This window comes from Lepisosteus oculatus, chromosome 5 (genome assembly GCF_040954835.1).
Source record: "Lepisosteus oculatus isolate fLepOcu1 chromosome 5, fLepOcu1.hap2, whole genome shotgun sequence".
In the NCBI taxonomy this organism is placed as follows: domain Eukaryota; kingdom Metazoa; phylum Chordata; class Actinopteri; order Semionotiformes; family Lepisosteidae; genus Lepisosteus; species Lepisosteus oculatus.
The window spans coordinates 49,400,175-49,413,868 of record NC_090700.1 but is presented as its reverse complement, the minus strand read 5'-3'; the positions used below and the strand labels follow the sequence as shown (position 1 = coordinate 49,413,868).

General features: G+C 42.0%; 3 protein-coding genes across 3 annotated transcripts; 1 reads left to right on the top strand and 2 right to left on the bottom strand.

The window, feature by feature from the left end:
* Positions 1-598: 598 nt before the first annotated feature.
* On the top strand, positions 599-2,388 carry hypk (huntingtin interacting protein K). The gene is made up of 4 exons (XM_006628770.3): positions 599-795; positions 1,240-1,295; positions 1,561-1,612; positions 2,079-2,388. Exons 1-4 carry the CDS (start codon positions 634-636, stop codon positions 2,172-2,174), a joined length of 366 nt encoding a protein of 121 aa, XP_006628833.1. The 5' UTR covers positions 599-633; the 3' UTR covers positions 2,175-2,388.
* A 352-nt stretch (positions 2,389-2,740) lies between these two features.
* On the bottom strand, positions 2,741-7,856 carry mfap1 (microfibril associated protein 1). The gene is made up of 8 exons (XM_006628769.3): positions 7,659-7,856; positions 6,649-6,865; positions 5,868-6,000; positions 5,337-5,524; positions 4,563-4,832; positions 4,153-4,312; positions 3,814-3,903; positions 2,741-3,229 (listed from the first exon to the last, which is right to left on the bottom strand). Exons 1-8 carry the CDS (start codon positions 7,738-7,740, stop codon positions 3,050-3,052), a joined length of 1,320 nt encoding a protein of 439 aa, XP_006628832.1. The 5' UTR covers positions 7,741-7,856; the 3' UTR covers positions 2,741-3,049.
* Positions 7,857-10,685: 2,829 nt separating this feature from the next.
* hddc3 (HD domain containing 3) lies at positions 10,686-13,687 on the bottom strand. Its single transcript, XM_006628836.3, has 4 exons — positions 13,248-13,687; positions 12,774-12,829; positions 12,067-12,307; positions 10,686-10,998 (listed from the first exon to the last, which is right to left on the bottom strand). The coding sequence occupies exons 1-4, from the start codon at positions 13,357-13,359 to the stop codon at positions 10,868-10,870; spliced, it is 540 nt and encodes a 179-aa protein (XP_006628899.1). The 5' UTR covers positions 13,360-13,687; the 3' UTR covers positions 10,686-10,867.
* Between the last annotated feature and the right edge of the window lie 7 nt (positions 13,688-13,694).

The window sequence follows — 13,694 nt, the reverse complement described above, 5'->3', positions numbered from 1 at the left end:
CAAAGTCAATTACTGCAGAGACAAAAGATTGGTTTGTGTTGGCTGGTGGGCGTAAAACACACTTTGTTTCCCTCACCACAAGGAAATTGCCCTGATTATATTTCAAATCCAGCCACTAAGTCACAGTAACCCTCTTAAAGGACTGAAATAGGAAGGGCAGGGAGGGCTCTTTAATCCAGGCTGCACATAAAGCCTTGCAACATCTTCATTATCCGATAACTGACGCAGTGCAGTGAAGGGCCCAAATTGTCCTTTCACAGAATTTTCCTTTCTGTGCAGCACTGGAGTCTTGATAGGTTTTAGTTTAGAAAAAGCTTGCAATGTGTTATTTAGTGTTGCAGGACTACTGTGCCTGCCAGCAAGAAGATACACGTCTTCTCAGCTGCATGTATTCTAATGGAACGAATGATTGTTTTGCAAATCAAATCTGATGAAGGGATCACAATAAAATTGCGAAGCAAAACATAACACGTATCGTTACTCCACAGTGTCTTTTCCCACAGGTCGCCTTCGGCTCTACGCAAGTCGGCGGTTAAAAATCACGTGACCCAGGTGCTCGGCGCATTTACTTCCGATCTTCCTGCCAGTCTGACTCGAGCCTTTTCTTTTCGTTCCGGTATCGAAGAAGCGAACATGGCGGCCGAAGGAGATGTGGATTTGGATCTTGAAGCCGAAGAGAACTGCACGGGTAAACCAGCAGAAAAACCTCGGAAACATGACAGTGGAGCCGCCGACTTGGAAAGGGTTACCGACTATGCGGAGGAAAAGGAGATCTCCAGCTCCGATTTGGAAACGGTGAGGCTAGGGACAGAGACACATGTGGAGCCGGAGGAAGCAGGCCTAGTAGTTAGTAGGAGTACAGAAACAGTCACTTTTAAACAGTGCTGATTCTGTGGCATTTTAATATAATAAACCGAAATGGGGGGGGGTGTTTTATATTTCGCGTAATAATTACAGACGAAAGATGGATTATATGAATTGTGTTATGTTAACTAGCTCCGAATGAATGAAAAAATCACACCTTAAACCTGTACGGTTCGCTATACAACAACTTTTTTGTATAATGTTTTCATATCCAAGTAGAACGTTCATTTATTTTGACGTACTAACCTTAGTCCCCTCGGATTTGTGTTCTCAATCCTAAACCTAGTGGTTTAATAACGAAAACATGTTTGTATACCCCGAGACGGCGGCGCAGTAAAGACACCTTGTCGTTTTGTTTGAATCTTTGGCTTCTAGGCCATGTCAGTGATTGGAGACCGAAGATCAAGGGAGCAGAAAGCAAAGCAAGAGAGGTGAGCGGTTTTTAAGAATATTTTCAAAATTCGTTTAATGGGCGAGTATCTAAAAAAGGTAAAGTTGCGTTTAATGTTAAATGTGTTTCTCTGGTCTGTTACCAGAGAATCGTCATTATATCTTCCTTTTCTTTTATTCTGCTGCGAACTGAAAAATGTAGTTCTAACGTCACGACTGTCACGACTGTTCAAGCGTCACAGATTAGAATGATATCCTTTGAAAATTATTTCGCTTTTCCCGATGACGCTCTCATTTCTGTTCCAGAGAGAAGGAACTGGCCAAAGTCACCATCAAGAAGGAGGATGTAGAACTCATTGTAAGTACCGTGTGAAGTTAAAAATGTATCGCAGAACATTTTGTAACTCTTACAAAAATCAGATATGATATGTTATTGAAACATGTAAAAGAGACGTGACTAAAACAGAAAATTGGTTTTGATTAAAGTAATACACTTGGGGGCACAAGCTGTTTTTTTTTACTTGTAAAGACAATATTCTTGTGCAGTGGTAGTCAGTTGTCTTGTTTTTGATAACTTCATCAGGTGACTTGTTCACTAAAGCTTTATAGTAACTTAAAGAAAAAACCCAGCTCTCTGCAGCTTTCAGTGAGCAAAGCTAGCCAGCCTTACTGAATGTGACCCACATTAATATAGTAATTTGAATAAAGTTCCCCATCTCTTTCAAAAATGATGATAAGGGTGAGTCCTGCTGGACAGTGGCCTGTCGAGACCAGGTTGGCCACCCCTGATCGTGTGTTAATAGTAAACCAACTCTTATCCACAGATGGGCGAGATGGAGATTCCAAGGAGTGTGGCTGAGCGCAGCTTGAGGGAGCACATGGGTAATGTGGTAGAGGCACTGATTGCTCTGACAAACTGACTGCTGTGAATACAGACCAGCCATCAATGCTTCAGAGCACTGGTTCTGGCGTTCCTGTCAGCATCATAACATCCACACGGATCCAAGGAAGGACTGCTTTTTCTTTCCAGCGCAGCATTTATATACTACTGGGATTTCATTCCTCATACCTGGCATATGGACAAATCTCTCATTTGTAATGTTATAAAAGGAAATAAAATAAATTTCAATTGTATCTTTTTTTTTTGCATTACAATCGCTACGTCAGCCCTCCTTTTCCATAAGTCAGTTTTAAAAATGGGCCTCAGCCTACCTGTCTTTAGATTTAAAACAATCACTTCTCCTACTCAATCTAAATATTAAAAAATATGTAACTGAAAAAAGGCGTTTTTAATTGCATTATTTTTAAGGTTTAACAAGGCATAGATTATATATACTATATACATGAAAGAAATGCATCCAATAGTGGAGATAAACTGTAACTGTAAAACAGTTTGAGAATTTGCATTGTTTAGAGCAGTGCATACTGAAATATTTTACAGTTCTATATCCTGACTTTACAGCATTTGCTTCCAGACAAAACTAAATGCAGTTAACAATTAGAAAATTTTATTAAAACAAATTAAACTTACTGGAAATGATATAAGAAATCTACACGATAAAAGGTCCTTTCATTTCAAACTAACACCTCAGTCACAACAGTTAAATTTCCAGGCCGTTTAGAATGTCCACAGGAACACTATATTACATCTTGTCCTCTTTTCCAAGCGCACCACTTGCAACTGCAGAGGATCCTTGGGCTGTGACAGGATCTTCCCACTGAATGCAGAACTCACAAATGTTAGTTACTCAGTCTCTCCTCCCTATTCCTGCCTTGCCATTTCAGTCCGCAGGACTTAAGTCTTCCTCTTCTTTACCGATGGCCGATCAAAGACATCTCTTACACCCCCTGCCTTCTGTTTGAAGAACTTGCTGTTTTGTGCACTCTCCTGTGCCCAGGCCGAGTCAAAGGAAGTGGTGTCCTGATCCACCAAGTGTGTGTATTTAGTACGCCCAGAACGGCCGAAGTTCTTGACCTGAATAGAACAGGAACAGCAGATTTCCAGTTAAGTATTAACATTAATGTAGGAATGGACTCTTGACACTGACCCACTATCAAGAATTGAAACATATATTTAAGAATTAAGGTGATGGGCTGTTATGCATATTCATTACTTTTTCTTAGGAAAAAAAAATCAACATTTTACAAACACTTAACATTGTATACCTAGTACCTGAAATTTCTAATGTAACTGCTTAAAAACCCTCATCTGTAGCTCCTAATAAATTCTATTACAGAATGTCTTATCAGAAAAACAAACGTATATGTAAAATATACCTTGATTGAAGCAGTACAAAATGTTCATTTTAAACTGGTACCTGTTCTCCAGGTATACCTAATATCCCTCCCTTTCTCCATGTCGCAATTAATGATAATATTCTAATACTTGACTATTTCCAAATCATGCATAATAATGAAGATGTACTAACTATGCAATAATTTTCAAAACAGAAATGGTGGTAAACACAAAAATCCAGAGAATGTTAGTTAGCATTTGATCTTCAGCTGAACCCAGAAATGAATAAATTCAGCAATACGAGTAGACTCCAGCCAGCTCACCTGCATGACTTTGGGCAAGATGGTCTTGTTGAAATGGTCCTCCAGGGTAGGGGCGCTGAAGTCCCTCTTATATACATCTTGCTCCTCATCCTAAACAGTCAGATTCACAATTAGGAATTCCAGTGCCACAGAAAATTGCACAGAGGTAAGAGCAAAATCACCACAAATATAATGGAACTACTTTGAGTCAATCTGATGGTTTTGTTTCTGATTTTCAATTCAATAGAATAATTTCTCCCATATCAAGCTCCCAGTTGTTTTTGCCTATCACTTTAAGAATGTACTGCAACAACCCCAGTCTATCACTCATCATGGCCACCAAACAAAGAGAAGACTCACCATGAAGAAGGCTCCTCTGTGGTAGTACTTCTGCAGGAATTTATATTTGCCTTTAGATGCTTTGTTGGTGATGAGTTTGCCGTTGGAGCGAAGCTCTGCCCTGCGCTCCTCTTCGGTGAGATTGTGGAACCTTTCAATCTCCGACTTCTCCTTCTCCATCCTGGGAACACAACACCCAGTGAGACACACCCCACCATGGCAAACCGGTCTTCACAGATCACGAATTACTAGCCAAGCTGAATCCACAGTCAGCATTATTCTTTTTTGATTAAAACATATGCCCACTGCTGATTGAATTCACGCTGCCCTTCAGGGAACCCAAACTGCAGACGTCTGTAATTTGCCGATCAGGTACGGTACTTCTCATACCAGAGTGCGTACGGACCTGGGTGGTGCCCCCCCAAACTTACGCTTCGCGGGCCTCACGGTCCCGTTTGATGCGTTTGAGCTCGCGGACTTTCCAGGCCTCGTACTCCTCCTCCTCATTCTCCCCATCCGTGTCGAGGGCTTCCAGTGCGGCCAGGGTGCGCCGGTTCTCCTCAAACTCCTTCTTGGCTTCCTCCTCCACAATCTTCAGCGTGTAGCGCCGACGCTCCTCCGCCTGCTTCTTGGCCTCGGCCTCCAGCTCCTTCTGCTTCTGCTCCTCGGCCTCCCGCTCCGCCACCGTCACGCGGTCCTTCCTGCAAGAGCCAGCAGAGCTCCATCATGAGGGCCTGCTTCCGCAGTCCACTCTGGCAGTGTACGCATTCACAGTGACCTGCTCACTGCTTCTTACACTGGCAAAGCCCCAGTAAAGACACTGCTGAGCAGCCCTGCAGGTCCTCAGTAAAACGAACGTTTAGCTTCGAGGGGAGACTGCTGTAACAGCATATTTCTTCCCAGCACAGACTTCACATTATTCTGTTCCAATTCTGAACTTTAGAATTGGAATACAGTAATATGTGGATCAGAAAGCTTCTCAGACTCTGAAACACGTTTAACACACTCCACGTGTTCTTACAGCAAAGAACGAAAAGAAACTGAAATAATGTTCCTGCCAAACGTACCAGTTCTTTACTTGTCTGCAGTCAGATGCTTACTAAACTTTTTGATAAATTATTAGAACAATAACGGTCTGCGTCACTGAAAGAGCAAAACCTTCCGATCTTGTATTAGGACCCTCCGCCCAAAATGGCACTACCCACTTGCGAATGAAGACGGGTTTGAGGCGTGGTTCGGTTTCGTCCTCGCTGTCAGTATACTCTTCATACTCCGACTCGGACTCCGACTCCTCTCCCGACTTCCCCTCCTCTTCCACCTCCATCAGCTCCATTTCCTCGTTCTTTCGCTCCTGCGCCCGCTGACGCATCATGGCACGCCGCCTCTCGATTTCCTACACACAAACACCGGGGGGAGAGGGGCTCACAGGGGACTCTTCTTTACCATCAGACAGCATCTTAACAGAGCACTAGCAATGAAAAGATTTGAGAACAGCAGGAAATAATCTTCTCACGTGTCAGGAAAACATCAAAACATTACAACACGAGAAGTCACACAAGGGAATACCATCTGACCCATCTTGGCTTGTTAGTAGCTAACTGATAAAATTTCAACAAACCACTTCTTGAATAATCCCAGGACAGTCAATTTATAAGCAAACTACTGTCCCAGGAAAGACACCGATCTGCACTTTCATACTAGAATCCAGTTATTACACCCAATTCCTCTGCGTTTACCTCATCGTCAACCTCCTCCTCCTCTTCCTCTTCACTGCTCTCCTCTTGGTCTGGATGCCAGCCCCCCTCATCCGACTCCTCGCTACTCTCCACCACCAGCTCCGGCTCTGCGATCTGCCTGTGTCGCGCCAACCTGAGGAAAAGCAGGGTCTGTGTCAGGGATAGGGCAATCAGACCTCACAGCAAAAGAATCAAAACGACATGACCCACAAATAATGTTATTAGTCCCACTGCCAGGCCGCTTTCCATTTTGACCATCACGACAATCAAAGTGTTATTTGGAATGACAGATCAACTATATAAAAATGACAGCTATACTGCATGCAGTTACATCCACTTAAAAACACAAAGAAGTTGCAATACAAAATTTACTGAAAAATAAAATAAATGAACTTCTGTTTGTTCACAATTTCCATTTTTAACTGATAATGTCACAATGGTGCAGTGATTAGCATTGTGTGCTATCTGATGGAGTTTGTATGTCCCCCCAGTGTTCATGTGGGTTAACCCTGGGTGCTCCGAGTTCCTCCCTCAGTTCAAAAGCACACCGGTAGGTTAACTGGACCTGGTGCGAGTGTGTACGCGTCTATGCCTCTCTGCCCCTGCCATGGACTGGCGTCAAGCCCAGGGTGTACCCTGCCTCGTGCCATTGTTTGCCCGGATGGGCTCCTGCTCCCCCATGACCCTGAACTGGAGGGAGCGGTTAGAAAATGGATGGATGTCACCAAGTCAAGCCACTTGGGGATGTTCTCAGCGGATGAACACTCCCCCCCCAGGGTACCTCTCCTCCACGTCCTCAGTGACGCGGTTCAGCAGCCGCCTCAGGCGGGGGTCCGACACATCCTCCTCCTCCAGCTCCACCTCCGGCTCCACCTCCTTGCCCTTCTTCATGAACTGGAAATCCTCCTCCTCTTCGTCCGAGGACTCCATGGGGGCATAGTCCGGGCGCTTTCCCGACACATAGCGCTTCACCTTCACCTTCTCCATAGAGATCTCACCTGCAGCAAGACACAGCAACCCCATTACCTCCCTCCTCCGCATGAACACATGCACACACAGCGCTGCCCAAGAGAGGGGCTGGGGAGAGTCCCTCACTCCCTGCTTCTCTCTGGCTCCCCCAGACAGCGCACCTCTGGAAGACTGCAATAACACACAAGCGCTACATGGAACTCCCTTAATAGTCACAGAAATCTGGAAACGATGACGACTGGTGTTTTTTATTACCCTTTGCGTTTCTTGCGATCAGACCTGTTTGAATAATCAACACTAGGGCTAAAGAGTTTCATTATAACCCAAAACAATTATGATCTGTATCTATAGAACACACATAAACGTAGCATTTTAATTTCTTAAATGGATTCATACACTTCGCAAATCAACACAAAAATACCAACATTTCTCTATTCAGTAGTATTATCAAATACCATATATGTATCGAAAATATTGGGTCTACGTTTTCATTAGCTTATATGTGTATTTGTATCGAGTGTAAACAAATAATCTCCCGCTTTGTTATTAATTATTGACTTTAACTTTATATCATATATTTATTAATACCGATACAAGTATTTATCCAGTATTTCATCATGTCTTACAATATAAAATTAACTTAAATGTATAATTATTTAACATTTACTTCAACTAATATTTTCGTGCACTTTCACAGACAACCTGTAGGAAAGTCAATCATTTTGGACACATTCCTCTCGGTATTCTAACTTTCAAACCGAAAACAAGGGCCCGATGATCACCAGTCCTCGCTTTATGCGGAGCCTCAGTCCAACAACTCACCTTTCTCATTGCGCACCGGCACGGCTCCGGCCGTGGATTGAATCGGCGGCTGCTTCACGTTGAGAGAATTCGGTGCCGCCATGACTGGACGGTAAAAATGACAAAAACAAATGCAAAAGAAACAAATGTATCTCAGATCAGCTTCACAACACACTCAACAACTATCTCCTTCCTCTCCGTAGCAGAGAAACAGGAAATACGACACCAAGCCGCCGGATGTTGTTACAGTGCTTGGATTCCGAACTGCAACAAAAAACTACAGAGCTTCCTCCTTAATCTTTATTTTGGACCAACATTCATTAACGTAGTGGGCGAATGAAAAAAAACAACAACAAATTAATTCCGTAGGTTTTATAAACAACATGTTATAATCTATAGAAATATTATTTAAAATAGCAATGATTATTTTTATTAAAATATTTACTGGAATAAAATTTGAAAGCACGAAAACCTAGTGTAAATCTACGGTTTGAAGCTGGTTTGTGTTTTAGTATATTTTATAGAAAATAATGTACTGTACGTCAACATTGCATATAAGTTAACACTGCTAAGAAAATGTATCGCTACATTGATTTCTCTATGCCGTGTCCCATCAAAAACATCTTTCTTTACATTTGAACTAAAAAGACGAGAACATGAATGGAGGATATTTTCAAAAGTAGAATAACGTGAGTTTAGTTTTGGAGTTTCAATTTTTATCATTTTGTGCCGATTCTTATTCGAGAATTATTCACCTCAGATTCCTCGCCTTCTTCTCTCACACACAACACACAACCACCTTCCGGAAGAAATAGGATCATGCAGTAAAAGAGTCGTTGTTTTGTCACATTACTTTATTTTATTCAAGAACTTAATTTACATTAGAAAAACAAAATTACAGGAATGCTATTACATCTGGGAGTATTAGTAGTAGAGCACTGTAACTGCCATTTTATTATAAAAGTAGTTGTTTCTGGGTTTTTTTTTTCATTCTCGTGTTTTCAGACTGGGAGGAAAAAGTGAACATATAGTATATTGTAGAAAATTGTTGCAAGAAGATTCTGTCTTCTATGGGGTTAACACTGAAGTTCACAGAGGTCGGTCAGCTGCGTTCTTCCACTTGCGACAGAAACAAGGCCAAAGTCATTAGAGGAAATGAGACTCCTCTGTTCTCGGGCAGTGCTTTTTCTCACTTGTCTCATGCGCAACTGGAAATTCACATGTAGGGAAGAGATGATGAGAACACAGACCGCGTCAAAAACTGAGACACCATATAATGTGTACCAGAACCAAGGTCCAGGAAATCCTGCAACAAGACCAAGACCATTAAGCAATCACCCACCATCAGAATATTGCTTTTTTCTGGTGTCATAGTTGACTATCCAGGAAATATAGGGGGCAGGGCAGGACTACACTCTGAACAGGACACTTGTTCATTGCTAGGTACACATACAGTACACACAGAAAGAATTAGTAGACACCAATAAACACAGTCATCATTACATTGGAAAGTATATGAAAACTGCATTTCACATCTATAAATCCCATCAAGAGTCTTAAAAGATTTGCATGCAATGATGATGTGCAACATGTGTTTGCTGAAAACTAGATATTGCTATATAAACCATGCAGAGGCAAACCATAAGTTTCCATAACAGAATAATGATTTGTCACTAATTCATTGTTGCATTAAGCATTTGCTTGTAAAAGTGGAAGATCTCTAGAGCCCTACTACACACACTACAGATTTCCAGGTTAAGAAGTTCCAGGTTGAGTTAGAATTTCTTACTTACGTAATCCCAAGATTTCAATGTAAAACTCATTGTCATATTCAAGGTAACCTAAAAATAAAAAAAATAGTAAAACTTAGTTTAAGTTGCATTTCTTTTAGATAATAAAAGATATGATTAGCAATAGTTTCATATTTCTTTAAATTACTTCTCCTGTCTTTTTATGGTTTCATAGCTACCATTAGACAATAAAAGCAAAACAAACCTTTGCAGATGAGACTATCCACCAATCTGGTATTTTTACATACCACAGACTGCTTTTCCCCATCGTGTTTTAGGAGTTATATTAAAATTAATAATTGTTTTCACATTGTACTCACTTCTCAGGAATATATTACTAGTCTTGCCCTGTTTTACCTTTGACTCCAACAGTGAACACAGCAAGCCAATACAGCATGAGAACCTTCATGTTTCTGTCTCCGTTCCTGCAGTATGCAGATCTGTAGCTTCCTGTTTGTGCTGGCAAACTTGTAGTTTCAGTTGGAAACTGTTGTGAACACGTTTTAAGAAACAAAACACACCCCAACACCTACAGGGTGGGATGATTCTGCAGAGACAGGAAGCTGACATGACTGAGGCAAATATTTGGTTTCTATTTGTTCCCTCAGTGGCATAGGCTTACTATAATACCACTAAGCCTATTTAAAGTTTTAAATGTTTCATGAGATTGTGAACCTCAAGTAGTGTGGGGTCTTATGGTGTTCAAAACAATGGTTATCTTTATGACACTGTAGCTGTCTCTCTCACAGTGCTCAACATTTGAACATAAATCAGGGTAGTTTCACACATACACTTTTCAGTTTGCATTGCTCTACAGAAAGCAAACGTTCTTTCAAATGTTCTACAGTAACAGTAAATAAAAGCTTTCTGTAACTATGAAATGAGCACAGTATTTACTGTAGTTGCTTCCTATTTGTTGTGTTGCTTTCTCATAAGGAAACAGAATGGTTAATTTAGCATGAGTGGTTTATATATTGAGGTTTGGAGATCTTGTCTCTGTCTCTAACCTGACCACAAATGGCTGCAGATCTTCTAATAACAATGATGTATTACAACCACTGTCTTTGACAAAGAAGTTGCAGATGAACATTTTATTATGTGTATTCTGAAGCAGAGAATACATAATATTGGTTCTACGATAATTATGTTGTAACTATATTATTAGACAAACTGAATAAGTGTGCACCTTGTACATGTGGAATTACTGCATGCATAACCTATAGTCTGTTAAAACAAAACGATTATAAAAAGACCGGGACAGAATACAATCATTCGTCTTTAATAATACAGAAACAACCAAAAGACAACGCGAGCTGTAAGTGCCGAGGCCAGTGCTATCTAGGGCAGAGCCAGTTCTGCTCCCGTCAGGTGAGTAAGGAGCCCCGCACCGGAGAAGAGGTAGTGTAGAGATTGTGGACGGGGTGTCTCTGCCGATGGGAGTCAGGACTCGATGCCTCTCTCCCTGAAGAGCTGCTGCAGCTTGTCCTCCAGTGCTATGTTAGTGCCCCGCAGACGCTTCACCACCTCGGCTGCCCACAGGAAATACTCCTGCACCCGCTCTGCTGTCCAGCCTGAAACAACGCAAGGTCGGAGTCATCGGCTCCACGCCCAGCAGATCACACACATCAGGACGTTCGAGTCTGCTCACTCTGAAAGGGGTTGACCACATTGTAGTGGAAAGTATTAAATTACCCTATGCACGCACATAAGGAAGTTCAAGTTATACTGAAAGGGCAATAACAGGGAATAGCTATCTTGCGGTAAAGTAAAAGGGGAACATGCACAAAGAAGGTATGCAAATATTTACAAGACCAGGATGTCTCCGAGTTCCTGTTGCGAAACATATACTCGAGCCATAATGTTTTTTTTTAAAACCCTACAAACGATCTTACACGTTCAGTCGCAGTCACACAAATGTCAGGCTACAACACAACAAAAACGTATTTTTGTTGTGGCCCAAAGCTATCATTTCTTATTGTGACAAAATCTGAAACACTGCATAATGGCTCACATCACAAAAAAAGTGATCTATAAAAATGTATATGTACAGCTGTGAAGGAGATCGTATTTTCAAATAATAATAATAATTGCTCACACTTATATAGGGCTTTTCTGGACACTCCACTCAAAGCGCTTTACAGGTAATGGGGACTCCCCTCCACCACCACCAGTGTGCAGCATCCACCTGGATGATGCGACGGCAGCCATAGTGCGCCAGAACGCTCACCACACACCAGCTCTCAGTGGGGAGCAGAGTAATGAAGCCAATTCATAGAGGGGGATTGTTAGGAGGCCATGATTGATAAAGGCCGATGGGAAATTTGGCCAGGACGCCGGGGTTACACCCCTACTCTTTTCGAGAAACGCCCTGGGATTTTTAATGACCACAGAGAGTCAGGACCTCGGTTTTACGTCTCATCCGAAGGACGACGCCTGTTTACAGTATAGTGTCCCCGTCGCTATACTGGGGCATTAGGACCCACATGGACCGCAGGGTGAGCGCCCCCTGCTGGCCCCACTAACACCTCTTCCAGCAGCAACCTTAGGTTTTCCCAGGAGGTCTCCCATCCAGGTACTGACCAGGCTCACACCTGCTGAGCTCCCTGAGCCTCTCTGTGGCTGCCCTGTAGGTGACTCACCAGTGGGAGTGCAGCGGTTCAAGTCCCTCAGGTTGTACAGTTTGTCAGCCAGTTTGACCAGCTTGGCCTGGTGGCTGCAGTGGGGGGCGTGCTCCACCTGCAGCCGTTTCCTCTCCTGTTTGGGAAGGGACCTGTCGTCGGTCACCTCCTGGACGATCCGCGCCACTGTCGTCCCAAACATGGCCTCCAGCTCCAGCAGGGTGGTGTCAGTGTCCTCCACTGTGTCATGGAGCAGTGCAGCCTGCAGGGGGGCACAACAACGTGCTCACTGACAGCTGACCACACATTTGAACTCCTCCAGTGCTGGAGGTGATACAATCCTAACAAGATGTAAATTTAATCAACGGATTCAAGGTAATAAATTAGGCAGTGTTACAGACAAATCAATATACTTCTCATTTACTTAACCATTTCATACCTGCAGAAACACAGCAAATCCATTCCTAGAACATCTGTTAATGCAAAAATGAACACTGCAACTGATGTAGTGCACACTATTCGGGTTACACAAGAAAATATCTTTTCACATTGTTTATTCTAATAAGATTGCAAGTAAACTACACATGCATACCCAAATGTGTCACTCATTTGGTACAGATTACAGCAGTGAGAGCAGCCCGACATGTACCTAAGGATACTTCCATAGGTACTTGCATGTTTGTTACTGGGGGGGTATGTTGTGCACACAAGAATCAAATTGCTTTTACCTGTAAAACTGCAATGTCCGTAACTCCACCTTCCTGACTTAAAATTCTAGCCACCCCTAGAATGGAAAAAAAAAATCTTAAAGTCCAAGGATATAGGATTCCTTTTTTTAAAGGAAGCAACAGGAGAGAACAATCACACTAGTATTACAAATCTTTTATAAAAGTGATTCATTCTTAAAGAGCATCTCCCGACTGTTAACACATTCTCTTGATAAGAATTATAAAATGATCAAAATTATATGCAACGTTTTTACATCAACAATTGAAAATCACCATGTGACGAACAGCTTGCTTGTTTCGACTATTTTCTTCTGAGAAAAGTTTGCAAAGGGAAAAGGTTAATAATCAACACACAAATGATACTGTACGTCATGTGTGCCACTGTTATACATCAGAAATATCTATTCAACTGCAAATATGCAAATATTTTCAACAAAGAAATGCAGTGCAATCCTTCCGCACGGCGGGCCGTACCGATGGGGTGGTTGATGTAAGGGGTGCCTTCTGGGTCTTTGCGCCGCTGGTACTTGTGTTTCTCTGCGGCGAAGTTCACGGTTTCCAATAGCAACGCTGAATCCGAACTCATATTTGATCTAACTTCAGCGCGATACAGGTTAAAAAAAAAAAGATTCACTTTTCTCTCCTCTGAAAATGACGCCTCCCTGTGGTAGAAAACTTGAAACGCTGCTCTTTTATCTCCTTCGACATAGAGCTTTTGATCAACTAATGAACGCAAAACGAAAACGTAACAGTATATACTTTAATTTGCCAAAGTAATATTGTGAAATCTAAGTTTATCACCGTGTTACAATTCTAAATAGTATCAAATACAATTTTAATTACTCCATTAAATATTGTATAATAGTGATTTTTAAGTACGAACATAAATCCCGTCGTGTTCTATCAAACAGTTTCTTTCCC